Genomic DNA, 27,093 nt, shown 5'->3' on the forward strand with positions numbered 1-27,093 from the left:
GTGGCCACACTGTTCAATCACCAGGTCTGGGTACCACCAATAAACAAAGATTTATTTGGAAATTTCCAAACCTGCCAGAAGTGGCATTTGCCAAACCCTCGGCCCACCCTCCTCACCAGGCTCCAAAGGGCAACAACACTCCTCCCCATCTCCCACTGCCCTCCACCGAGCACACACACCCACGCCTCGGGCCACACCAATTAGGGTGCCCTCTCCCTAGGAGGCATTACCCTGGGCCCAAGAACCAGGGTGGCAGCCCTCTGGCATTGCAGGAGATGATGGCGGCCAGAGCCGCTTGCATAGATTGAGAAAAGAAAGTAAGGAGGGACCCCCAAGTAGGGCTCCCTGAAAACCCCCAACGCACCCCCATAAAAAAAGTGGCTCCCGCATAGAAAATCCTGCTCCACAAATAGTGCAAATAACCCGAAGGAAAGGAAATTACCAGCAGCAAGGCTGGGCTGGTAGGAATGGCAAAGAACTTTGGTTTGGAAAGGTTGGGAAGAGAGGGAGCCATGCCCCTCTTCCTCACCCAGCTCCCTGGAGCCAGCATGGACACTCACCCCAAGGGGGTCTGTAAACAAGCAAAGCCAGGGGCCTTTGGTTCCAAAAGGTCTTGGTTACAATGTCAAAGCAGAGCCTCCAGGTCCTTCTCGGGCCTGCCTGCAGGGGGCAGAGGAGGCCTCTCTTGTGAACCCAGTTAAAGCCAACGTGTAAGTAATAAGGCTTTGAGGACCAAGCAACAAGGAATCCTATCACTACACTTAAGAAACTAAAGCCGGGGAGCCGAGGGTGACTGGAGATGCCCCTCGCCCCCTCATTATCCTACGTGTCTGCACCCCAGAGGGTGGTCCCCTTCCAGGCTGAGGAGGGCGTGGCTCCAGGCTGAGAAGAAAGGAAGGGGTCCCTGAGCAGTTAGGTCAGGCGGATTCCCAGCACCTGTTCCAGTTCCTGCCTTCGCTGCTGCACCTGGAGGAGGGACAGACCAGCGGCTCAGGCCTGGCTGCCCACCCTACCCCTCCAGTGTGCCCTCCAGTTCAGCCAGGGCAGAGCCGCCTCACCTTGGCAAAGATGTGCCTCCCCACTGCTTCCTGGGCCCAGGGCTGGTGGTAGAAAGCTGCTCGCCTCTCCTCCTCCGGGTTCCCAATCACATCAGTGATGATCTGTAGAGCACCCGGGGGAGAGCTGAATGCAATTCCCACCTCTGAGCGGGAAGGACAGTACTGGGGGCAGAACCCCCAGAGCTTAACGCGGGATCACCCTCAGGAAAAAGGGGCACACCTTGAGGTCCCGGCGCTGGGAACGGAGCCACTCCTGGATGAAGTCCTGGGGGTCAGTGCTAAAACTGAGCATGAAATCCCTCTGGGTCTTCAGCTGGTTGATGGACTCGATGGTCTCGTGGATCTGGGCAAAGGCGTACGTGTCAGGTTGGCTCCCACCCCTACAAGGTCTTGCAGCCCCAACCCTAAAGGCCTCAGGTCCCATCCCAAGGTGCTATATAAATGGAAATGCCCGACACCTGCCCCGCTCACTGGGGGCCCAGAGGAGGCTGGGGAGCTTGAGGGCCGACCTTGACATCAAGGGAGGCGATCTCCTGCTGATTGGTGGTAGAGGCCAGAAAATTGCTCATCTGGGCCTTGAGTGGGTCATCCACCTCCACGTCAATGTCGTAACAGGCTGTCTTCTTCTGGTCGTTTGGGTCCACGCTACAGGGCACACGGCAGAGGGAGCTGCTTCCCTCCCTCCCGCCCAGGCCAAACCACACACACCCAGGAAGCGAGAAACGAACGTGCTGCTTCGCTTTGGCTTTAATTCAAGTCAAAAGTAAACTGTCCTGAGAGCAACCTTCCTCCCCCTCTTCCCGTTTACCTGATGACGTGGTTGATGACAATGGGGTCTGGATGCTGCAGCAACCCCGCCAGCTTCATGGGAATCTCAGAGAAACGGAGTCGGCCGCAGCTGAAGATCTGGGGAGGGCGCCAGAGGGTTGGTGACGCCCTGGCGAGCACATGGGGGAGTGAAGCGCCCCGGGGCAGTGTGGAGGACATGGCAGAGGACTAGCCTCGGTGGGGCTGTGGAGCTGCAGGCAGGGCAGGGGCCCGGAGGTGAGGGGCGGTGTCCCCGCTGACCTGGCGGAAGTAGCGGTTGCAGTTGATGTACTCGCGCTCGTGGCCGTCCTGCAGCTGGTTGTGTTTGATGTACAGCCACAGGGCCTGCATGATGGCGGCCCTCGTCTGAGTGTGCACCCCCAGCAGCCTCGCCAGGCGGGGGTCCAGCTTGTACTGGGGGGGCTGGGATGGACAGACGGGAGTCAGAGGAGGGAAAAACAAACCAAAGCAGACTGAGGCAGGGACAGGAAGGGTTTACAATAGGCACCTGCCCCCAGCCCCAGACGAGAGTCCCCGTGACCCCAGACGTGACCTCAGGACACTTGTCACCTGATGATCCAGCATGAGCAGGAGGGTGCACTTGACGTTCAGGTCTCCGGGCCGTTTCACCTGGAAGCCGTCTGTCTCCTGGGTGGTGGGCATCCGGTGCCACTGGCAGGAGGAGGAAGGGGAGTCAAGCTCATCACCAAAGGGGTGGGCGAGAACGTACGCACCCAGCCCTGCATGGGGACTGAGGCCACTTCTCTGCCCGCCTGGCACGTCACCTTCTGCTCCCGAGCCCCAGGCCCCCGCTCACCTCCACCAGGTGGTTGTCAGGCCCATACAGTTCCTTGTCCAGCTCAATGACGAGGCTCTTAAAGAAGGAAGAAAACTTCCTCTTCTGTTTGCTAGGCTGGGGATGTAAAGGGTGAGACAGGGGTGCCAATGAAGGCTCAAGCCTAAGCCACATACTAAGCCCCGAACAGGAATACTGTTTCAGTCCTAGAGCTCAGGTACTGAGGATTCTCAGGCCCTGAAAGAAACGGGAAAAAGTGAGACCTGAGGCACAGACAGGAGCCCTAGGCAGCCCCGCTGTCAGCCAGTAAAGGACCGGAATTAGCAAGGGCACCCCTTCCTCAGGACACTCTACTGCCATCTGCAGGAAAAGCACGGTAACAACCACACAAACCTCCCACCTCTGGACTGGGAGCCGTGCCCTCTTCCTCCGGCAGGATGACCCCGGAAGTGCCCAAGTGTCTGGCCCAAGTCTGAAACCCACACAGACCACCGCCCCTCCAGACACCTCCTTCCCCAACTCACGTCGTCCAGCAGTTTTCCCTCTACTCGGAGTTCCCAGGAAGCCACCTTGTCCCCTGCGGGGGTTCCTCCGGGGGTCCCTGTGGTTCCTGCACTGTCACCTTCTGCCTTGCTGGGACTGAATGTATTCGAAATATAGATCCGCAGCTTTCGTTTTTGCTAAAGAAAGACAGCAGGTTAACTAGACAGGGACCAGCTGCTACCCAGTCTTCCCGTCTGAACTCATGTCACACCCATACAGAGGCCCTGGGAACCAGGCGAGGAAATCTCATCCCCGACCTTCAAGGGACTCACAGTTTTATGGGAAAACAGATGCAGTACCAACAGGTCCAATACAGGGGGATGGGTGGTGTGACAGAGATACACAGAGGGTGCTATCAGAAGTCATTGGCTCATAGTTTAAGTGAAACTCAAACACCTATCATGGCCACAGAACATAATCTCCTGCAAAGCCTCCACCATTCAAGGAACTGTTCTCTAGATAAAGCTTCTCTAGGGAAGGGGAAGAAGACAGCAACTATCCTTATCTACCCTCTAGCTCTGCCTTTCAAACTTCTGACCATAATGTACAATATTAATGTTTTAAATCATGGTCCAAGATCGGCACATATATGCAAATATATGAAACAAAAATGTCATAATTCCTTTGCTACTGTGAAGAATTATCATTTCTACAACCCTAATGTTCCATTAAAAACAGGCTGGCTCCACCACATTAAGTGAATTCATGCTAAATGGGCTGTATCCTACAGTGTGAAACATCCTGCTCTAGCCCATCAGACCCTCACTTGGCCCCTGGAAAACAAGGCCAGGGAGAGGCAGAGAAGCCTGGCGAGGCCCAGGAGCGGCTGGGGCTGCACACACCGTCAGAGGCTTTTTGATGGCCTCCTGGATCTCCATCCGCTTTCGAGCAATGGTCTGGTCCAGCTTCCGTTCAAAAGCCAAGAGGTCCATGTACGCCTGAGACTCTGGGACAAGCTCCCGAATCTGGAGGTGGGGAGGGAGCAGGGATCCATCAGCTCATTTCGGCTGCAGCTCTGGCTCCTTCCTCACTTCCTCCCTCACCCCAGGGTGAGGGGAGGCTGAGTCCACCCTCAGCCAACCAGCCCCTGGGTGGGCCTCCTAGGCCCTCTCCACATACTCACTCGCTGAGGTAGAACTTTATCTGCCATCTTCCTCCTCTTTAACCTGAGAGGACAGAAACCCAACAAAGAGGTCAATGGTCCAAAGAACCTCCCCCTCCGCCCACCTCTCCAGTGCCCAGGACCTTCCCAATAAAACCAGGAGTCTTCCTCAGTCATTGCAGCCCTAGGGCACAAGAAGACCCTCTGTTACTGCCAGAGCTACGTTAGACGGGGTGGAAGAAACAGGATGGTCTTACCCCCGGCGCTGGGCAGGCATCGGGGGCTGGGCCTGAGGCACAAGCAGGCGTTTTCGGAATGGGTCCATCATGGTGGGTGGCATGCCAGGTCGAAGTGGAGCAGCTGTGCCAAAGGGGGAGCCGGCAGGGGGTCCCACCTGCAAGCCAGCCATGGGCATCCGGCTCCCTGGGGACATGCCAGGCCGCTGGGGGAAGTGAGCCAACGGGGGTGCATAGGTCAGGGGTGGGGCCCAACGGGGCCCGTAACCCATTCCTTCCATCCCTCTCCTCGGGCCGGGCCCAGTCCTGAGCAGCACACGGCGGCGAGCTCGGGCAGGAGTGCCAGGAACAAAGGGGAGCAGGCGCCTGAGAGCAGAAGTGTAAACCACACCTGCCCCGCCCCCTCAACCGCCCTGGCAGCCGTGCCAGCAAATGAGGCCCGCAGAGCCCAGGGGGTGGGAGGAGAACCCTGCCTGTAGGGAGGAGAAGGGCCTGGGGGAGTTTGGCAGGGCCCATTGCCACTTGCAACCGCCTCGTGGCCCCAGCAACACTCTGCCCGGCTCCCTGGACCAGCCCGCCTCCAGGATCTCAGACGGTCCCACCGAGCACTCCATCCTCCCCCCCCAAGCTTGAGGCAGAAGCTGGGGGCAGTGTCGTAGCCAGGCGGCGGGCTGTGCGTGTGATGCGGGTAGGCTGACGGGGCACAGCCCCAGTGCCCGTTCCCAGTCGCCGGCCTGGTGGTGTGACTGAGCAGGGAACGGCAGTCCAACGGGCTGGCAGGCGCATCGGCAGTGGCACCCCAGGTGAGCAAGCTGCAACAGGATGGCTTGGAGCCTGTCCCGACGGGTGGGGGCGGCCTCAGGCGGAGTACACAGACCATCTGGTCGCCATATGGCCCCTACTCACCACCCACAACTGGACCCTTCTCTCACCTCCCTTCTGCCCAGCCCCCAACCCCTAAGCCTGGAGACCCCAAGGGGAAGCTGTGGCTCCCTAGTGGTCTGCAGAAGGGAGAGCAGCTGGCACCTGGCCTCTGCCTGTGGTCCGCGCACCACCTGGTGGCTGGGGCTGGCTTGGCAGTGCCAAGCTGGAGAATGGAGAGCAGATTAGCCTGGGCTGCAAGGATCAAAGTCTTAGGATCAGCAGAGGAAGCTGGGTGGGCGGTGGCTTCTTTCAAAGCCTGCAGAAGGGATTTCCCACCGAGGTCCGGCTCCCCAACATTACTGTGGAGCCCACTGGGGAGGAGCCCCCACCCCCTTCCTCGTGGCTGCTGCTGCCTGCAAGGCCTGTTTGGCAGCTCTGCCTCGCACACACTGTCCCTGGCAGCTTCACAGGGCTGGCCCCAGGGCCCAGATTATGCAACCAGCACAACCAGCCAACCAAGCCAGGCTGGGTGGGGATTCACACCAAATCAAAGGACCCCCGCCCCCCCCCAACCCCCTTCCCTGCCAGCATCACAGAGATGAGATGAGATTACTACTCCAACTCTTCATCCAGTACTCGTCCCACGTTCTCACCAAGGAGGGTCAGATTCTTGACCAGAGGCAGACACAGAGAAAAACATAAGAAACACAACCCAAAGACAGGGGGAGGGGAAAAGGAGTAGGGTGGGAAGGAAGCATTTGGGAGGATAGGGTTCAATGTGGGGGGCTCTGTCTGGGACCTCTGGAGTCCTGCCACAAGTCTCCTCATCAGGAGGAGGCTCCTCTGAGCTGCTGAGAGGCAAAGACAGCCTGCTTCTCTGCCTTAATGAACCATAGCTACACAGCTAGAGATGCTAGGAAAAAAACTCAGGGTGGCCACAGCTGAGAGCCCGGCCCCCTCGCACCCGAGACTCGAGTGTTTCCCGCCAGCGCCTGAGCTGAGGGGGTGGAACGGCTGAGGCAGGGCACCTGCAGAGTGGGAGGTCCTGAGCACCACGCAGCCCGCCTAGGCAGGTGCTCCCGGAACAGGAAGTGCCCAAACCAGGCGGCACACGCCGGGCCTGCAGGAGGCCTGCGAGGCCCCCCTGGCTCGCCCAGGGCCCCAGGCTTCTCCCAAGGGGGGAAGGGGCCCGGGGAAAGGAGGCTTCCAGGTCCTGCAGTCCCAGCTCAGCCTGGCCAAGCTCCACACCTGGGCTCTGAAGCACCAGTAATTCCTCGCCTTCTAAAAAACAACCCAAGAGTTAAAAAAAAAAAAGAACAGAGTCCTGATCTCTTAGGCTCCCTGACCCCTTTCCTGCAGCAGGGCTAGGGAGGCCTGGCTCCACGCCCTGAGCCTCAGAAGTGAGCAGTAACCTCCTCTCCCTCAGCCCAGCACAGCCCATGTCCTCAACCGGACTCTGGCTCCACCACCCAGGACAGCAGGGGTGGGAGGCCAGGCTGATGCTGCCGCCTCCAGTCTGGCCCCTGGTGCCTCTGAAGGCTGGGCCTAAGGACCAAGGAGAAGAGAACCTACCTCTGCAGACATAGAAAATATCTTCAACTCTCTGGCATGAACCCAGCAATCTGTGTTCTTTGCGGGGGGCCGAGGGGGGGGGGGTGTTGTGGTTTTTTTTTTTTTTATGTTTTCTTTAAGCTCCTTAGTAGACCGTGACCCACAGCTTGAAACACTCTGTAGGGAGGTGGGGTCATCACTTCCCTTCCATCAGTAAGCTCCCCTATTTGCCCCAAGTGGGCTTCAGAGCCTCGCTCCTCCAGCTCACCTCACACGGCCCAGCAAGAGACACACCATCTGCTCCTCAGATCTCAAGTCCCTTCTCCCAGAAGTCACATAACTGGACTTGGAAAGAGGCCACACAGGATCCTCCTTGAAGTCAGCAGAAGTGAACTGGGTCCTCCCTCGCCCGACATCTATCTTTACTTCTGCACCCCTCCCCCCACAAGTACACACATCCCCATTCCCTGGAAGAGGAGGAGACCATGAGAAGCTGGAGGGGAAGCCCAGGGAAGCAGAGGCTCAGTGCCTTCCTCAAGGTCCCCACTCCTAGAAGCCTGGGGTACCCAGCCAGTTAGCTTAGCCTTGCCACCGGTCCAAGGCCACTCCCTCCAAATCACTCTGGAATCCATCCTCTCAGGGCTTTCCCCAGGCTTAGGAAATTAGAGAGGCTATCTGGTCCTTGGAGCCTTCCCGAGGACCAACGGCCCCCAGGGAGGCTCCTCAGCTATCTCACCTAAGAGCTGGAATGACAGACACAGGGATCCCTCAGTGACACCCTGGGCCCATGAATCCCCCAGAGTGAGAGCACGATGGGAAAGATGAATCCCAGCTGGAGTCTCGGGGACCAGGTCTGTCTCTGTCAATACCCAGATCCTTGGTTCAGAGAGAAGAGGGAACATGAGGAGCAAGAAGGAAAAATCACTGTCCCAGGGAAGCATCTCTTCACAAAGTGGGGACCCAGGGCTCCTACTCTATGAGGACCCACTTAGGGGACCTCTACCTGGGGGCAAGAGGGAGAGGAGACAGGAGAATCTCCCAACTGCCCTGAGAGATTAGCAAGACATCAGTGTCAAGTGCTGGGGCACACAGATTGGGATATGTCATTTAGAACCTACAGGCTAATTAAAAGTGGAGAGGAGGGCGGGAAAAAGGATGAGGGCAATTCCCAAGCATTCTGGGGCAACCAGAAACAATGAACTTGGGGACTGGTAAACCCCACCCCCAGTGTCAGGCTGAGTTCCTCACACAGTGACCCCACAGCCTCTCGACAGCCTTTGAAGCTGCAACCCGAGAAGTCCTCTGCAAAGCCAGACCCAGAAGGGGTCAGACAGAACCCTTTGAAGCAACTTTCTGCAGGCTCCTCCAGCCCCAGACCAGCAGTACTCAGTGGAGCCTCTCTGTTCCTCCAGACTAACAACGCCTGGACACTATGACACCAGGCAGAAAGCCAGAAAGTCTGTCCAGAATGGGCTGGGCTTTCCTCCTTCCTCAGGCCTGTCCACCACCCTCTCTGATCTAACCCAAAGGCACCCCTGTGTGAAGGTGTCAGGGCCTGACCCAGGAGCAGATTCCCCTTGCACAGGCTGCAATCCCCATCCTCTGCCTTCTGTGCCCCTGAGAAGCCAGGCCCTTCTTCCTCCTCCTTAGCAGCTGGGAGCCATCTCAGACACGCTAAAACTCTGCCAGTTCCCAACTAGGGGGAGAAAAAAAAAAACGCAGAGCAGACTTGGAGTAGGGCCAAGACCAATGCAGGGTAACCCTGCTTTCTCAATGAGGGTTCTTTCCCAAAACTTTCTCATCACTTCCCAGGACCCCTTACCCGAGAATCTACACTAGATTTCTCATTCCACCCGTCCACAACTCACTAGCTTCGACTACGCCTCCATCTCTCAGTTACTCAGAATCCCTGTTCCAAGGAAGACCCCCAGACGCTCCCAAATGCTTCAAACCCTCCACCCGAGTCGCTCTTACCTTCTCCCTCAAATCCTCCACCACCACCTGGCCGAGCCCGAGGATCTCTGGCTTTGCCCCCCACCATGCCCCGTGAAATCCGCATGCAGAGACTCTGTGCCCCCTATTCAGGAGGCTGCCCCAGGGCCCTCATTGGCGGCGCCGCCCGCCCATCCGCCCTCCTCACCTGGTACTGCGCCGCCGGGCCCGCGGGGCCCATGGGGCGGAAGGCGGCGGCCCCGGGGCCCCCCACGCCTCCAGCCGGCCCGGGCCCCCTGAGCGCCGGTCCGGGCAACATGCCGGGTCCCGCTGGCGGAGGCGGCGCTCCCAGGGCCGCGGCAACCGCGCCGCCGCCAGGGCTCAGCGGGGGCAGCGGGAACCCGCCCGCGCCACGGCCCGACATCGCTCCGTCCCGTCCGGCGGTGTCTCGGTCCGGACTCCAGGCTCCGCGCTGAGTTCGCTCCGCACTCCGTGCTCCGGGACTTTCCGATCTAAATTCCGGGTTCTGGGGTTTGTTGATCCGGATTCCGGGCTTTCCTAATCCAAGTTCGCGAGTTCCTCAGAAACCCACTTTGGGGCAGGGCCGATCCTGATTCCGGTCCTGCCCGGAAAATTCCGGATCCGGGATCTGCTACGGGCCCGCTGCCTCCCCGGGCCTCCGGAGGTTTGGCAGCCAGCGTCCAGTTACCCAGAGGCGGTAACTAACTCCCTGCCCCGCCTAACCCAGCCCAGCACTAAGCCCCGCCTATACCTAGTCGCCCAATGCGAGGATGCCTCCTCAAATCCCGCCCCTCGCGAGACCCGCCCCCAACAAGCACCGCCCCTAACCGCCGGGCCCCGAAGCCCCGCCCACATCCCTTGGGTCGGCCCTCCACCGGAGGGGCGGGAGCGGAAGCTGCACACGGAAATAAGGGGCGGGGGGGGCGGGGGTTGGTCAGAGGTCGAGGGTCAGGAGGTAAGAGTACGGTGTAAGAGTAGTTGCTGATTTCTTCTCGGTGCAGCCGAATCCCCGAGGTACCGGATCACGCTCCCTGAAAATAGTTTTGTCCTCGTTTCTACGTTTTTAAAATTAAAGACAACGAGCTGCTCTCTGCGGCAGAGCAGCTGCCAACTTGACTTTAAAAGCCAGAGCTGCCAACGGACTTGGCTGCTCTGGACCCGATCCACTGTGTGAAGGGTTGAATTGGCCAAGCGCCGAGCTCTTATCGCATATTTTGAATGTGCCTCTGCCTCCCATTAAGGAAGCCTAGTAATACTTTACTCCACAGGAGATGTTTCTAGGCAAAGGAATTTTGCATTCCGAGAAGCCTCCTAGAGTTGAATAAGGTCTTTTTCCAAGATTTATAGCGACTTTCAAAAAGTTCAGTACCTTTTCAGAAGTCCAGTACCTTTTCAGACATCAGCCCTATGTCAGAGGTACTCAGAAGTGCTTCAGCCTTGCCAGGTGTTCTGTGATTTTCTCTCCATGATACAGACCAGTGCTCCTCAAACACTAAGGAATATAAGAAACACCTGGGCTTTTGTTTAAAATGCAGACTATGATTCTGTAAGCTTAGGTTCTAGGCTAGGGATCAAGAGTCTGCATTACTAACAAGCTCTCAAGCAATGCTGTTGCTACTCACTACACTTTGGAGTACCAAAGATAGACTTTTTCATTATATAAATTCTGTTTTATGTTTTCATCCCCAACCATGTCTTGTACCAAAGCACCCCAGATCCTGTTCATAGTGCAACCCTTTTTGATTAGTTCTGCCCATCTCTACTTCCTGGTATCTTTATTCTTCAGTGATTGACCCTGCTGTTGCTGCTGCTGCTCTGCTGTCTTCTCAGAGATCCCTCTCCTCTTTCTCCCTAAAAGTGGGTTACCTGCGAGTCTGAGAACAAACCACTGGAATTGTTCCACCAGGGCCCCTCTCCACCACTGCAAAGTGGGTAAAGAATACTTGACAATGCAATTGATGTCCATTTCAAGCTGCTAGAGCAACAGCAGTTCCAGAGGAAGTAGTAGGGGTGAATCCCCTGGGGAGCTATTCCAAACTAGGGGTGAATCCCCTGGGGAGCTATTCCAAACTATCCTTGCCAAGCCACCCCCCTACACATAGACACACACAACCACTGGATCCCTGTGCTGTATTTAAAAAGAGACATCCCAGGTAATTCTGGTACAACCCTCTGTGTATGTGTAAACAAGTGAATGATCTTCAAGTGCAATAAGATAAAATGATAACTTCAGCAATGAGTTAACTGCTATGAAAAAAATATCCTCAAGGTTTTAGGGGGGAAACATATCTAAGACATGGTAGAAATTGAGAAAGATTTCCTAGACAGTAGGCAGAGAATAGCTAACATTTATTAAGCATTTACTACATGTTATCTCATTTAATCCCTACAATGTATATAATGTAAATACTACTTTTGCCTCTGTTTTAGAAATCAAGGCAGAGAGATTCAGATACTTGCCTGTTCTTCCTGTGATGGTGCTAAGATTCAAATCTGGTTCTAATCTGGCCTAAGAATCCACAATCCAGGCACTTACCCACTGTATATGATTTCTTGTTGGTAGTTGTTATTGTTCTATTACCTCTGGTCTGTTATTACCTGCAGAGAAACAGTGCTCTCACATTTGTGTCTTCCATCACCTTCACAAGTGGGTTTTAAACCCACTGGGGTCCTTTGGGTTTCTCAGCGCTCTTGTGGAGAGCTGAAAGTGAGGTTGAGAGGGCTGTGAGCTAGGAGTTCCTTGCTCCACCTCCATATCCCTGCTGTAACCAAAGAGCTCTACTTTTGTTTTTTTATGTTGAGTGACCTTGAAAAGATATCTTTGGCAGAAAAGGTTCCTAAAATGTTAAAAGCCAATGGTTTACAGAAGAGTCTATAAACATGGCACAATTGACTCTTTATTCTCTGTCCTCCTCCTATCTCTATAGCTTTATTCCCCACCAATATCCCATGAATTCTACCATCAAACCACACTGAACCTGCCCTTCCTTGAACATACCTTTCATGGTGTGGTTCTTCTATGACATCACTAAAATGTAAGCTGGTTTAAGGTGGGGACTTTTCCACTGCTGTGTCCCCACTGCCTGGAACTATACCTGGCATAGGGTAAAGGACTCAATACATATTTATTAAGTGAGTAAGTGTTCTTCCACAGTTCCCTGCTATGCAAGAGTCTGTTTATTCTTCAAGAGCAACTCAAATGTCACTGCCTCTGGAAGTCTCCGTCATTTCTGATCCCCATCCACCAACTGCCACTGTCAATTTGCTATTCTCTTTTCTGTTTTCCACAGCACTCTAAATCTAAGAGTGCTCAACCTATTGTGCTGTGACTTTTGTTTGGGGCTCTGTCTCCATCCACACACCCCTGCAGTGTGAACTCCAGGACCATGCAGAAACAACCCCTGCTCAGGAAATAACTCTGATAAAAGTTACCTCTGCTTCCCCATCCTAGAACTATGTTTCAAGTTGTTTCCAATCAGGAGATAATCCATCAGGACAGAAGGTTAAAACCAGCTTAACCATAACAGTTCTGAAGGCAGGAGGAGAAGGGGATGACAGATGGTTGGATGGCATCACCAATTCAATGGACATGAGTTTCAGAAAGTTCCGGGAGATGGTGAAGGACAGGTAAGCCTGGCATGCTCCAATTTATGGAGTCACAAAGAGTTGGACACGACTGAGTGACTGAACAACAACCACAACAGTTAACTTTGACTCTCAAATCTTTCTTGAGCTTTACAGTCTCACTCCCTTGGACGTATTGTATTGACTTGTGACCCTCCACCTGAATTCCTGGATTTTTCTCTGTTTACTCCCTACTCAGATCTTATCCTTACCTTGACTCTGATGGGTCGCCAAGGTTGATTCACTTCATACTAACTCCTGATGTTTAACCCTTAATCTATAAGCTCTTCTGATTCTGGTTAAGGCTATATTGATCCTAACTAGCTATTTAGCCTCTATTAACAAGTTGCCCTGAGTCAGGTATTGCCAGTCCCTGGAATAAAAAGCAGGTAAGGGAGAAAGAGGGAGTTTCCCAGGTGGCTCAGTGCTAAAGAATTTGCCAGCAATGTAGGAGACGCAGTTTCAATCCCTGGACTGGGAAGATCCCCAAGGAAATGGCAACCTACTCCAGTATTCTTGCCTGGGAAATCCCATGGACAGAGGAGCCTGGTGGGCTACAGTCCATGGGGTCACGAAAGAGTTGGACATGACTTAGCCACTAATCAACAACAGAAGGGAAAGAGAGAGTCTTGAGGGATCAGGGAGGCAGCAAATTTGGAGAACGCAGAAATCAAGTAAAAAAGTAGTCAAATGACAGACACAGGTACAGGAAAGGATAATTCGCTAGCTGGGGTTTCTTCTGCTTTTGTCAGATTCAGACTTGCTGCTTCTATAACCCAGCCCCATGACCATGAACTACCTGGACCAAAGCAGTTCTACATCTGAAGGAATGACCTCCACTTCCCTAGGAAAGCACCATTCATAAAAAGAAAGGGTGGGCTGGAGTGAGCTCACTTGCCAAAATTATTTCACTAAGTGATCATTTTATAAAATTATCAGGACTTTAAAAACAACTATATTTACATGATACAGCTATTTTTATTACATGGGATTATATAAACAGCCTTAAACATGTTGAAGCTTAAAATTTTAATTGAAGAAATTAAAGTTTAGGATGATATGTTGCTGAGGAAGAAGCATAGTAGAAATACAAGCATATGACAATATAGAAAATGACATTCAAAAGTACCTGAAAAAAATAAGCTGAAAAAAATTCTGCCAAATATAAGTGCTGAAACTTTTATTTCTCACAAGCAGTGATTAGGATGTTGACTTGGTAGCACTTTGCAGAAAGAGTTTAACATAAATGAACAAAACTACTCAAAGCCACAAAAGAGAAATGAGGGTGGCTTGAAGAGGTTACTGTGATAGAGCTTATGAACTAGCCTTACATTTGATATGCATTAACCAGGAAAATAAATTTGTAAAGGACCAAAAACAAAAAACAGTGAACATGCTAAAAATTAGGTAAAGCAACAGAAGCATCACATCACAAATACATTTTACTAGAAATAACATACTAATGTGTTATAAAACTGAAAAAACATTCTCACATGAAACTGAAATTTGTTTACTAATTCTGAAAAAAATTAAGAGTTTTAATGTAGAATATTAAGCATTTCTATGTGCTAAGTCTCTTCAGTTGTATCCAACTCTGCGACCCTAGAAGATAGAAGTGCCAGCCGGGCTCTTCTATCCATGGGATTCTCCAGGAAAGAATACTGGAGTGGGTTGCCATACCCTCCTCCAGGGGATCTTCCTGACACAGGGATCAAACCCAAATCTCATGTCTCATGCATTGGCAGGCAGGTTCTTTACCACTAGCACCACCTGGGAAGTTCCAAATATTTCTATAATGACTTTTTTAAAAGTTTTGTTGAAATATGATTGACAATCAACTTCACATATTTAAATTGCAGTTTGATAACTTTTGATATATACTCTATTTTCATAAACTCTTTAAAAATACTTTTTTTTTTAAAATTTATTTATTTAGTTGCACTGGGTGTTAATTGCGGCACAGAGGATCTTTGATCTTTGTTGCCTCATGCAAACTCTTTAGTTGTGGCATGTGAACTCTTAGTTGCAGCATGTGGGATCTAATCCCCGACCAGGGATTGAACCCAGGGCCCTGCATTAGGAACGCAGAATCTTAGCCACTGGACTACCAGGAAAGTCCCTATTTTCATAAGCTCTTTAAGTTACTGTATAACTTCAGACAAATGAAATATTTCTTAAAGTATTCCCAGGAAAATAAAATAGAAACCTATCAATTAAAACTTCTCAGAAATCTCCAAACGCTTTTAAAACTAGCTCATACAATAGTAATTGTTGGGAACTTTATGAAGAGGTAAAAGAAACACTTTTTTGAAAAACAGTGTTAGGGATCATCCCCATTTTGGCCTTTTGAGTCCTCTGGGGTTAGGATAAGTTGAAGGTATGTGTCTGACAAGCACAAATCTTCCACTCTCTCATACTGATGGAGGACACCAAGGGTGGGGATGATGCACCAAGATTGTTGCCTAAAAGAGGGTGGTGGTGATATCTTTTCTAGACAGATCCAGATTCTCATCCTCGCCCCTAGCTTTGGCAACAACGGATGAAGAAGCAGAAGGAAAATGGAAAGCAGTCAAAGAGGCAGGTGTCATAAAACTAGAAGTCTTATGAACGAGTTATGTCACACCTCCCCACAAAGAAAATTAAGGTATGAAATCACGACTCTTCACAGACTCCTAGCTCACTCAATTACTAAGTATTTATTTAGTGCATCCTATGTGCAATCATTGTTCTGGGTGCTAAGGTGACAGCAGTAAATAAGATAGATGACAATCATGCCCTCCTGTTTTGACACAAGATTCTAGAGAGAGGAATTCCTTGGTGGTCAGTCCTGGGTGTTCATTGGAAGGACTGATGCTGAAGCTGAAACTCCAATACTTTGGCCACCTCATGTGAAGAGTTGACTCATTGGAAAAGACCCTAATGCTGGGAAGGATTGGGGGCAGGAGGAGAAGGGGATGACAGAGGATGAGATGGCTGGATGGCATCACTGACTCGATGGACATGGGTTTAGGTAGACTTCGGGAGTTGTTGATGGACAGGGAGGCCTGGCGTGCTGTGATTCTTGGGGTCGCAAGGAGTCGGACACGACTGAGCAACTGAACTGAACTGACAGTGGATAAGAATTCACTTGCTAATGCAGGGGACACAGGTTTGATCCTTGGTCAGGGAAGATCTCACAAAGATTCCACATGCCACAGAGAAACTAAGCCAGTGTGCCACAACTACTGAGCCCGCTCTCTAGAGCCCTCAAATCACAACTACTGAGCCCATGCACCACAACTAATGAAGCCTGTGTGCCTGAGAGCCCGTGCGTGAGAGCTCTGAAATGAGAAGCCCGTGCACAATGAAGAGTAGCCCCTGCTCATTGCAACTGGAGAAAGCCCTGGTGCAGCAATAAAGACCCAGCACAAACAAATTATAAAAAAAGATTCTAGAGAGAAAATAATAAATAGGTAAACAAATAGATATATACGGTGGTGTACTAGTTAATGTTTACCAACCATTTCTCAGAAAAAAATAATCAAACCCTAATTTGTAACCTCTAACAATTTCAGTGACATATATTATATATACTTATATATATATACTTATATTTATATATACATATATATACTTCCACCATTATAATAAACCATAATGGAAAAGAATATGAAAAAGAATATACATAGTTTATTCTATATACATGAATATGAATATATCCAGAAACTAACACATTGTAAATCAACTATGCTTCAATTAAAGAGTTTTTGGTTTTCAGGTAACCAACCGACATCACTAAATGCAGACTTGGGAAGAGAACAGCTCACCCATTTAAGTTGGCCGCTGGATATTTAGCTCAAAGTCAGGCAGTGGTAAGTGCTATAAAGAAAAATAAAGCTTGGCAGTTTTAGAGTAATCAGGAAAAGCCTTTTTGAGACTGGAAAAGGAAAAAACTGATGACCATTTATTGCACATCTATGTTTAGTGTCAAAAACAATGGTAGGCACTTTCATATAAACAAACTAATGCCATTCCTGTTGGCAGAGGAGGACACTAAGTTACCTACATTTCCCATAGTCCTAAAGCTAGTAAGACATTCATGGACAAAATTGTTTAGCCTCAAAGCTTCTATTCTATCCAACATTCTCCCTGAAACTGTGAGTAGGGAAAGAGAGGAGGTAGTGGTACTAGGGTACTAGAGAAGTAAGCACTCGAAAAAACCTTCCAAATCTCATTTCACTCCATCAAGAAACTCAGCCCATGGCTTAGGATCAGACCAGCAGTTTCAGGGGAGCCAGAGCCGCAAAAGGATGTCAGAGCAAGTGGCCTAATTTCGGCTCAGGGAAAGGGTTTTGAGACACGACCCTCCGGAGACGTTCCACGTGGAAGTTGACAAAAGGTGGAAAGAGGCAACAAAGATTTATAAGCTCACCCCAGTTTTTATGGCTTATTGATAGGACCTGACTGGTGCAGGGTGGGAATCAAAGGCGCACGCACATTGGGTAGGAAGTGAGGCCTAAACCAGTAGTTCTCTCATGCGTGTTACTTCTGTGTGTGGAGTGGGCTACAGAAACGGGGGCCGGCAGTGGCAGGGCATCCGTTTCCCAGTCCACCCAGGAAGAGCCGGGAAGAGTCCCAGTTGGGCTTCGTGCGAGTCACTAACAAGACACAACGCCAAGCCCGCACTGAGGCCCAAGGCGGGAACAAAGCTGCGCGCGCAGCCCACTCCTGCGGGGAAGTCTCACCTGTTCAGGCCGCACCACCCCTCTAACAGGTAGGGGTGCCTACAGTCCCTTGTTTTCCTTATAGGGCCATTACTTGCTACAACAACCGCTTACCTTTTGTTTTCACGTTGTTTTATACAGTAAGCATTACCTTGAGTCAAATATGTGCTCTCTGTCAAGCAGGATACAAGCAACCCTACTCTCATCTTCTCCGTAACCCCCTCCGGTCGTCTTAGCTTCCCGCCCTCCCCCCTTGCCTCAGCCAACCCTCGCTAAGCTTTTGCGCAAACGTCACGAGTTTCTAGGCAGAATAGGCAAATCTTCCGGCCAGGAGAGTCGTCTTGCGCCCCCGCCCGGCAGTGCCTACCAAACGGTCTCAGCGCGTGGCCGACTCTTGAAGGCGGAGCCGGCGAAGCCGCGGAGTGGATAGAGGAGTGGCTGGAGCCGCGAGGAGCGACCCTCAGTGAGATTTTAGGTCTTGTTTTCTTCGTTTAGTTTCATCCCGGGGTCTCCTCCCGGCTTTCCTGTCAAGTCTGTGGGGGTCTGACCTCTTGGCGGGCTTTGCCTCCTCACACCCGGGAATCGTTGAGGAGCATTCACTGAAGTATGTTTCCCACATAGTTACATTTTTAAAATACTATCTGCTTTTAAAGGCCTTCAGGGCCTGTGGGGCAGTGCACACGCTTCTCGGGAAACTCCATATGAGGCAGAGCTGAGTATAGAGTATAAAGATACTCTCTATCTGAACGATGGGCACAGCCCCTCACTCATATATTTGTCAATATTTTATTTAGTTCATTCACTCATTTTATAGTCGGTGAACGTCTGTAACCGTTCTGGGTGGTTGGGATCCATCAGTGAAAAAGACCCTGCCCTCAGACGGGCCTTACAGTCCAGGCTGGAAGTAGACGGGAGTCCCAGGCCTAACGGGTCAGGAGAAGTGTGTTAGAAGGTGGTGCTGCTGAGGGAGAAGATAGCAGCCGAATCGTCCGAGAGTGTGCTGGGATACAGCCTTGTTGCAAAGATACATTGAACTGGGTGAAGCAGTGTTCAGAGAGGAAGAAGTAAATTCCAGGCAGAGACAAGAGAGAGTGATCAAAGAGTAGGATGTGACTCAATCTGTATAAGAAACTGCAAATACCCTTGGGATATAAATGGATCGTGAGCATCCCAAACTTGGGCGGGAAGTCCAGTTCAGCTACACAGCCAAAGCCATCCAACATCCCTCAAACTCTGCACTGGAAGGGCGGAGTACTAACCACTGGACCAGGGAAGTCCTGCCCACCATTCTCCTTGCAGCCTTTTTAGTGGCTGGAGTACCTGCCAATTGTACTCCCTCCCAATAGCGCTCAGCAGAGTATATTGTTATTTGTATTTACATTTGTCTTTCCCACTAACTCCCAGGAATTCTTATGTAATAGGATAAATCTTGGTAACTTCAACACCTTACTACAAGCCTGGCTCAATAATTGTTTGCAGAAAGAATGAATGAATATAAATATAAGTAGCCCCAATTGGGGATTTTGTACTTTTTTCACAGAGCTGTTATTACTCAAAACTCTTGTTTTGAGATTTCCTTCACAGTCTGATGTTACTTTATTATCTCTTCCATGATAGGAGATCTTCCTTTGAAAGAGATGTTAAGTCACTCAAAGTTAAGTTTGGGGAATAAGATGAGTGAATATCACTTTTGCACAAAGAATAATAGAATAGCTTAATAAAGAGACTGATTTTTCTTATGTAGCTTAAAATCCAGTTCTAGATCACTTTCCAAAAAAATTTTGAATAATGGTGTCATTACTGGATTAAATTTATAGCCTGCAGAAGTGATTATTTTGAATGGTAATGTTTACTTGGGAGGGTAAATTTTGATATGCCTATTGTTTTATGTGTGAATAAGAGACCAAAAAAAACCCCTCTTTCAGACCAGCATACAGGTAATAGTAGTCCTGTACAAAACCTAATGTATGAAAAAAATGCAGAATTATAGGGCTGTCATTCGTTTACGGAATACGCATGATGTGCTAGATACTGTGCTAGGTGCTGCAGAAGCAAGGTAATAAAATGATCTTTTGTTCTTAAGGAATTCCTAGTACAGTTATGATTACACCATTAAAATAACCCACTGAGGTGAATTACATTTTAAGGTAGATAGCTTCAGAAATCACTTTTGGAATCAAGTGTACAGATTATGTGTAATAAGGGATTATGAAGTGAAATAGCATTAGTCAAGAAATTCCTTTCTTAGAAGAAATTAGCTTGAATTGGATTTTGAAAGAAACACTTGGTATAGATTGGCAGAGAAAAAAAGTGGACGTTTAAGACTTGACTCAGCCAAAGTGTAATCCACGTGTTGCTTGGTGAGCCTGGAGGCAGATCAGAAAGATGGATTATTTTGAGGGATATTTAATGAAGCCTGATGAAATATTTCTCCCATAAGAGAACAAGACTCTAGTGAACATGTTTTCTTGATTCAGGGTCACTTTCCACTGGACAGTGCCAGATAAACACTGCCAAATTTCATCTCTCTAAACCTCATTTTTCATATTTCCATGCTGACAGCCATTTTCTATTGACTCAAATAGAAGCAAACATGTAAACAGATAAGTGCAATACAAACTGATACAGGAATCTCACTTAATTTAATACCCCTTCATTATTTCCCATATTTTCCTGTTGTCTTTTTGCTCTGCACATAAACCAAACTCAAACAGATAGATGAAAGAATTTCTTTTAATACAACCACAGCATTGATACTTGCTGCAGTTTCTCCAGATGGTGTAGGTTTTCAGGAAAGGAGGTAACTTTTAACAGTATCAAAGAAAGAATTTCCTACTTCCTTTTCCTCTTTATTTGGTCACTTTCTCCAGCATTGCTGCCTTCTTTCTTCCTCTCCAGCTTTTGGCCCTTCTCATAAGGATGGAAATGCTACTGTTTGGTGTCTGGGCCCTGTTGGCCTTGATCCCTGACCCAGGTGAGGCTCTTTGGGAAGGTTTCTTTAGCTTCTATGGGCATGATTTTTAGCAATGCCATAGTTTCCATAGGGACATTAATGGAGAAATCAATACCCAAAAGATGACGAGAAGGGGGAATGGTGGTAGAGTCAGGATTCCGACTTGTTCTTTCAGGGCCCTTTTCTTGTCCTGTCCCCTGTTCCTGTTTATTCAGAGTGGGTTTCCTATTCTCTAACCTGTAAATAGATAGACTAGGCTCTGTATTCTCTTTAAGTCTTGTGGGCCTCACCAGAGACTTTGGCATGTCTGGTTGACCTTTTCAGGAGCTGCAGAAGAGCGATTTGAGGTTTCTGTTTGGCCAGATCAGGCCCTTGTAAAGTATGGACAGTCCCTTATGGTCAACTGCAGCACTAGCTGTCCAGACCCAGGACCCGGTGGAATTGAAACCTTATTAAAGAAAACCCAGGTGGGCAACGGGCCTCAGTGGAAGGAGTTTCTGCTGGAAGATGTCACACAGAATTCCATCCTGCAGTGCTTCTTCTCTTGTGCAGGGATCCAAAAGGATATAAACCTTGGCATCACTGTGTACCGTGAGTAGAGCTGAGGGCTGGGGAGGAAGGGAAGTGTGGGGGAACATGACTACTATGTCTTATATAGGGAATAGTTAGAGAATTTCTTTTAGGGGAGAGAATTGGGGCCTTTACTAAAGATTTCTGTCACACTATAGGGATTCTCGAGCCAATTGTTTCTGTCTCCCTTTGGTGTAGGCTTTTAAATTAGGAGCAGACTGTAGAGTGCATCCTGGCATCTGGGCTTGAGAATATGTTCAGATACAGGAGGCATATGCTCATGATTTGTAAATTTGTAAATTACCCAAAAAAGTGTAAAATTAGTGTTGAATTGTCACAAATTCTTAGAATAAATAGGGATTAGAGAAAAGAGGGGTTTTGTAGGCTGGGGTAGTTGGAGAAGTCTCCACAGAAAAAGGAGGCTCTTAAACTTCACCCCTGCATATGGTTAGGATTTGAAGTGATGGGAATGGGTAAGGAGAATCTTTCAGGTGAGCAAATAGCATCAGCAAAGATGTAACCATGAGTGTGGCCTCTGGGGTTGGAGCTTGGTTAGCTGTGGTGGAATTTTCATGTGATGCTCAGGAGCTTCTCAGATGCTGCTCACACCTCTGAAGCACTTCTGGTAAGAGAGAAAGGCTCTCCAGAATGGCAGCAAAGGGGCCCCTCCAAAGCAAAGGGGCTCTCCAAAATGGCAGTCAAAGCAAGGGGCCTCTCAGCAGTCACATGTCTTGTCTATGACTTTAGCTCCCTTTGATAGGAAGAAGCAGCCTAACTCATCTCATCCAGGGCAGAGAGCTGATGCTGTTCATCAGATGGTTTAAGAGTAGCAGTCCTACCTTCTATCACAGGCTTCCTGTCCTCTTACTCTTTCTCTCTGGAGAGGTGAGTATCCTTCTCTCATCAAACCTACCTCTTTGTCTTAAAGAGCCACCAGAGCAGGTGATCGTGGAGCTGCAGCCTGCGTGGGTGGCCGTGGATGAAGCTTTCACAGTGACATGTCATGTGCCCAGTGTCACACCCCTGGAGAACCTCACCCTTATCCTTCTCCAGGATAACCAAGAACTACACCGGAAGAATTTTAGGAGCTTAGCTATGGCTTCCCAGAGAGCTGAGGTCACCATCAACGTCAAAGCCCAAAGAGAGGATGACAGGTGCAATTTCTCCTGCCATGCAGAACTGGACCTGAATTCACATGGTGGGGGGCTCTTTCACAGCAACTCAGCCCTCCAGGTACTCCGAATCTTTGGTGAGTCAGAGCCCAGGTGTGGAGGGAATCCTGAGGCTCATTTTCCTCATCTTACCTTGGCCTTTAGGACTCATTTCCCATAGGGTTTAGGATGCAGGTGGAAGGGTATTTGAGCTCCTTTACTTGAGTTTTAAACTCATTGTGGGGAACAGAGAGCTTTTAGCCCCACTCCCTACATTGTGGGGTCCTATACGATTTATCGTGGCCTTTCTCCTTTCTTCCCTTCTCCTCATTTCTTGGCAGAATTTTCTCAGAGCCCCAAAATCTGGGTCTCTTCACTTCTGGAGGTTGGGATGGCAGAAACGGTGAGCTGCGAGGTGGCTAGGGTGTTCCCAGCTGAAGAAGTGATGATCCACATGTTCCTGGGAGACCAGGAGCTTAGCCCCTTTCTCTTCTGGGAAGGAGACACAATATGGGCCAATGCCACCGTTCGGGCCATGGAGATTGGTGATCAGGAGTTGTCTTGCCTTACATCTCTGGGTCCAATGGAACAGAGAACAAGTCAGCCAGTGCATGTCTATAGTAAGTGACTTGCCTCTTCCTTTCCCTTGAAGGTTCTCTGCCATTGAAAACTTCCATAGTAAAGGCTTGGTTATTCAACTGCAGGTATCCCCATGAACCTTTGTTTAGTATACTCCAAAGTGAACACTGGTCTTCATCTTTCTCAGATAAGTGCAGGGATGCATTGAGGCAGTAGTTCTATCCAGCCTTCACCCTGATTCCTTAGACCATCCTACTGACAGAGTGATAATGGACGCTTGAACTTACTCCTAGGTACAGTGATTTGAGGTGAGAAAGAAATCTGTAAGATGAAAAGACATCTTGTTCTCCTTGCCACAGAGGCACAGCCAAATAGGCTCATGTGGCATTTGTTATGGAGAAGCTCTCAAATTTCCAAAACCATCTCATTGCTCCTGCCAGTCAGCATAGAAGCAGTAATGGTATCCATAGCCTTTCCCTTCTTGTCTGCCTACCCTAGGGGTACCACCAGCAGCTGAGTACAGAAGTTGCTGCCAGTTTTGAGAAATATGTTTTGATTCTCTTTTTCCTGTCCTTACAGGCTTCCCTCCACCAATCCTGGAGATAGAAGAAATGAACCCATTGGCAGGGACAGAAATTAACGTGACCTGCTCGGGGCATATTTTAACATCCCCCAGCCCTACTCTGCGGCTTCAGGGAGCCCCAGATCTTCCTGCGCCTGGGGAGCCTGCCTGGCTTTCACTTACCGCCAGTGAGGAAGATGATGGCCGGAATTTATCCTGTGAGGCCTCTTTGGAGGTTCAGGGTCAGCAGTTGAGCAAAACCACTGTGATCCAACTCCATGTCTTGTGTGAGTAGAAGCCTGATCTTTCTTGTCAAAACATGGATTGTTAGTCTCACATATCCAGAGATCTTAGCCAATAGCTTCATTGTTAGAGTTGCCACACTTTTCTCATTAAAAAAGAAAATCAAAGGAAAAAATAAAAAGTAAAGCTCTGCAAGCTTACCTTACCCATGGGAAAGTGAGTAGGGAGAAACCTGGGGGAAACTGGAACAAAAGAGAAGGTGATCAGGCTGAGGGCCAAAGGCTGAGAACATAGGGAGTAAAAACAGCTGAAACCTATGCTGAGGAGGGTAATTTCTTCATGAAAACTTGTATTTTGAAAAGTAGAAAAATCCTTGTCTCTGGGGGTTCACCCCTACCCATGATATCCCTCACAGAGAAGCAAAGATGAGGAGGAGGGACCCCAAGACCACCACTGAGCAAGCTCATTTAGTATTAACCCATTAAAATGCCCTGTTGCATCTCAGAGTCATCCAAGGAGGAAAAAGTGTAGTTCAAAGCAGGGAATCGATGGTCGTCCCCTTGGGGAAAGAAGCTGTTGGGTGAAGGGGACACATCATCTGGGTTGGGGGGGGAGAGGGAGCTAGTGCGTGATGGTCATGAGGAAACGTGGCACACTGACCTGACTCCTCTGGGGACTCTCTTCTTCCAGACAAGCCACGCTTTGAGGAATCTGGTTGCCCTGGCAACCAGACCTGGCTGGAAGGGATGGAGCAGATGCTTGCCTGTGTCCCAAAGGGAAACCCGACACCGGTCTTGATGTGTACCTGGAACGGCACAGTCTTTGACCTTGAAGTGCCACAGAAGGCAACCCAGAACCACTCTAGAACCTACTGCTGCACAGCCACCAACCAGCTGGGCTCTGTCAGCAAAGACGTTGCGGTCCTTGTTGAAGGTGACTGTGGCTCCCCTGCAGCCAGGCCCAGGGTGGAAATCCCTCAGGGGAGACAAGAAGGAGCTCAGTGGGCTGGGGAGGGGGAGGCTGACACATAAGCCTGGTGGGCTGGGGTAGGGTGATTCTCCTGCCTGCTAACCCTCCCAGTTCTCTTGTCTTCTGTGCTTCGGCAGGACTGGATGAAGGAGTCAGTTCCACCATCTTGGTGATTATTATTGTCGCCCTTGGAGCGGGCGTGATGGTGATCACCGTAGCACTGTATCTAAACTATCGGTCCTGCAAAAAGGAGAGGAGGAAATTGCCCTATAGACAGAAGGAGAAGAACAAAGAAGAGGAAAGCCAGTTTGCTGTTCAACAAGCAGGAAAGCACAATAAACATAATTGTTAATTAGAAAGTTACTTGGTTGAAGACAACCTCTACCACTGGGGTTTCCTAAGGGAGGGAAGGAGGGGGTGGAAGAGAAAGGGAGACGATATCTTCTGTTTTGTGGTCCCATAAAGCAGTATTTCTGGTCCTCATATCCTGTGGATCCAATCCAGCCACAAGCCCAACTCCTGTAAGAATCCAGTCCCAGTGTTCAACTAGTGAGCGGGCCTTTTGCTCCTTGTGTGTTCTTTATCAGTCCACTCTCAGATTCAGAAGTGCCTTGCCATCCCCATTTCCACTGCCCTTTGCTCCCAAACATCAGATGGAAGAGATAGCCAGAAATATCTCTGAAATACAGTGCATTTCTCATGGTTTCCTCATGACTAAATGGGAACCAATTTCTTAGTCTAGGGACCAGAGTTTGAAGGTAGTCAGTACCCAGCAAAGGGTTAGAAATCAAAAGCCAGTTCCCACCTACATATTACACACTCTGGGCTCCGCTAATGGGGAATTCTGGAATACTGGCTCCAGAGCTGAGCTTGGTAACATCATTAAGGCTCAGTGGCTAGTTAGGCTTCAACTCCCTAACCATCTGTTGTGTGCCCTAGAAGAGTATACAGATCATAAGAAATTCCACATTGGGTCAGACAAGCAGCTTTCCTAGCCCAGTGTTCTGTCCCTGAAGTGGAAGGTAGAGTTCTTCCTTGAAATTGGGCTCTAAACATCTCTGAATTACTCTTTAGAAATCCATTATAGAGTAAATCATCTGAGTACATATTAAACATATTTTTTTACCTGTACAAGCTCTTAGGGTAGAATCCCAATGTTTATTCTCCTTTTCCATATATAAGTATATATTTTTATATGTGTGCAAACTTTCCTTTAAGCTTCAGGAGGACTCCTCATATGACAGTGTTCACCATATGATTGAGCTTCCTTTTCTGTTCATTGGAAAGATTATATTCAACCCTTAGAGAAGACATAAAGATTTCTAAAACCAATCTTTTCTCCCAAATCAGTTATGTATGGGTCATTGAAGTGTTGGATATGATAAAAATAAAAGTGATTTTACGTTATCTGAAAGTAGTTTTCTTCTGTGTGTGAAAGTTTTTATTAAGTCACATAGTTGCCTTTTGAGTAAAATTTCTAAGAAAAGAATGTTCATAGCATAACCAGGCAGCCCAGGGCAGGTGGCGCAGTAGTTCAGGAAGTAGCATTTTTGGCTTGCCTTCAAAACTAAAGTTCAGACTTCCAGATAGAGGGCCACAGCCTTCCCCAAATTGAAAACACCACCTAGAAAGAATACAGCAACAGGCATCCAAGTAAAAATAGTCTCATTCTTCCCAGACCTTCCCTGAGTCTGAGTTGTGGATTAGGTATAAAATAACCCTTTGGTTTTAATACACACAAAGCGGTGGGGATACACTGGTGAACAAAGCCCTGTCCCTGCCACTAGAAGCTAGAGCTTGTCAACAGCAAAGCACAGTCCTGTGAACGGGGACGCAAAGACCCTTGGGAGAATACCTAACTCAGGGTCCAGGGAGGCTTCCGGGGGAGCTGGGAAATGCTTTGCTTGAATTTGTACATCAGCAACCCTCCAAATGATCTCTGCTTCCATTTTTCTAGTTAGTAGGCACTGCTCTCTCATCATGTGAGTAATAGCAATTATCCACTTTCTGAATTGAGCGCTTGGGGAAGTAAGTTAGAAAACAGGTTCGAGAAAGGAGTATAGAGTTACATCATCCAGGAATCTTTACCCACTTCAGCGTCTTGACATCAGTTGCATCAGGTCTGTAGCTGTCATGTGCTAACCCCACCTCATGAGCCCAGAGCTCCATGGAACAGTAAATCCTAAACGGGAGGGAGGAAGGGTCTTTCTGGCTCTTTGGTCCACCTTAGAGAGCCTAGCCTGCTCCTGCCTTTGCTTCTCACTGCCACTTGATGTCACTGTTGACAGCATCCTACCCAGCTCATACAGATCCAGATTCCTGGTGGGCTGCCGCTGATCCTCCGGGGAGGATGACCTACCGTTCAGGTCCAGCTTAGTGGACACCTTGCATGGGGTTCTTAGAGCAGGGTACTTTGTATGGCTCATTCCCTAAGTCTCCTCAGATTTGGGTAGGCTTTTCCCCTTGTAGATTCAGAACTATTTCCTTTCTCTCCCCAGAGGAGGCGGTCCCTCCTAGTCAATTCTTAAAGCACAAAGGATCTTCTTACATTTCTTTTCCGGAACAATTGAGCTGGTCTCTGCTCACCCTACTAAGGGCAGTGTCTCCAGGAGACCCCACTCCCTGAAAGGTTTTGATCATACTCCTTTTCTGAAAATAGAGCAACCAGCTCACACTTAACTGCATTTATCCTGATTTTCTCCAGGTAAAGAGCTACCTTTAATACTCCAAAAATTTATCCTGTTAGAAAAGTCAAGGCAACTTTCTTTTAGACCTGAGAAAACACAAATCTTCAGTGGAATAATAATAACATTTATGTGGTATACAACT

At 49.3% G+C, this 27,093-nt stretch overlaps 2 protein-coding genes across 6 annotated transcripts; one reads left to right on the forward strand and one right to left on the reverse strand.

Annotated features, from left to right (window-relative positions):
- Positions 1–25: 25 nt before the first annotated feature.
- SMARCD2 (SWI/SNF related, matrix associated, actin dependent regulator of chromatin, subfamily d, member 2) lies at positions 26–9,632 on the reverse strand. Of its 2 annotated transcripts, none has more exons than XM_043905017.1 (13): positions 9,098–9,632; positions 4,564–4,748; positions 4,328–4,370; positions 4,047–4,169; positions 3,186–3,341; positions 2,683–2,778; positions 2,436–2,537; positions 2,127–2,288; positions 1,867–1,964; positions 1,568–1,703; positions 1,279–1,401; positions 1,059–1,160; positions 26–966 (listed from the first exon to the last, which is right to left on the reverse strand). In XM_043905017.1, the coding sequence occupies exons 1-13, from the start codon at positions 9,311–9,313 to the stop codon at positions 913–915; spliced, it is 1,596 nt and encodes a 531-aa protein (XP_043760952.1). In that variant the 5' UTR covers positions 9,314–9,632; the 3' UTR covers positions 26–912. The 2 variants fall into 2 exon arrangements, with proteins under 2 accessions (XP_043760952.1, XP_043760953.1); XM_043905018.1 differs by lacking the exon at positions 9,098–9,632 and adding an exon at positions 8,932–8,950.
- On the forward strand, positions 5,217–25,671 carry LOC122695293 (intercellular adhesion molecule 5). 4 transcript variants are annotated; one of them, XM_043905013.1, is made up of 10 exons: positions 5,217–5,345; positions 12,362–12,537; positions 16,292–16,385; positions 20,136–20,211; positions 20,515–20,781; positions 21,689–22,009; positions 22,253–22,531; positions 23,070–23,339; positions 23,986–24,228; positions 24,402–25,671. In XM_043905013.1, the coding sequence occupies exons 4-10, from the start codon at positions 20,157–20,159 to the stop codon at positions 24,614–24,616; spliced, it is 1,650 nt and encodes a 549-aa protein (XP_043760948.1). In that variant the 5' UTR covers positions 5,217–5,345; positions 12,362–12,537; positions 16,292–16,385; positions 20,136–20,156; the 3' UTR covers positions 24,617–25,671. The 4 variants fall into 4 exon arrangements, with proteins under 4 accessions (XP_043760948.1, XP_043760951.1, XP_043760950.1 ...); XM_043905015.1 differs by lacking the exons at positions 5,217–5,345; positions 12,362–12,537; positions 16,292–16,385 and adding an exon at positions 17,596–17,700; XM_043905014.1 differs by lacking the exons at positions 5,217–5,345; positions 12,362–12,537; positions 16,292–16,385 and adding an exon at positions 17,632–17,841.
- The last annotated feature ends 1,422 nt before the right edge of the window (positions 25,672–27,093 follow it).

The sequence above is a fragment of the Cervus elaphus genome, chromosome 5 (genome assembly GCF_910594005.1).
Source record: "Cervus elaphus chromosome 5, mCerEla1.1, whole genome shotgun sequence".
NCBI lineage: Eukaryota > Metazoa > Chordata > Mammalia > Artiodactyla > Cervidae > Cervus > Cervus elaphus.

Bases quoted from the DNA above. Each gene is read 5' to 3' on its own strand.
- SMARCD2 (XM_043905017.1), bottom strand. From the start codon at position 9,313: ATGTCGGGCCGTGGCGCGGGCGGGTTCCCGCTGCCCCCGCTGAGCCCT. The intron at 4,170-4,327 runs GTGAGTATGTGG...CCCCACCTCCAG, and splicing joins ATAAAGTTCTACCTCAGCGA to ATTCGGGAGCTTGTCCCAGA. The intron at 2,289-2,435 runs GTGACAAGTGTC...TGTCCATCCCAG, and splicing joins TGCTCATGCTGGATCATCAG to CCCCCCCAGTACAAGCTGGA.
- LOC122695293 (XM_043905013.1), top strand. From the start codon at position 20,157: ATGGAAATGCTACTGTTTGGTGTCTGGGCCCTGTTGGCCTTGATCCCT. The intron at 22,010-22,252 runs GTGAGTCAGAGC...ATTTCTTGGCAG, and splicing joins CCAGGTACTCCGAATCTTTG to AATTTTCTCAGAGCCCCAAA. The intron at 23,340-23,985 runs GTGAGTAGAAGC...CTCTTCTTCCAG, and splicing joins GATCCAACTCCATGTCTTGT to ACAAGCCACGCTTTGAGGAA.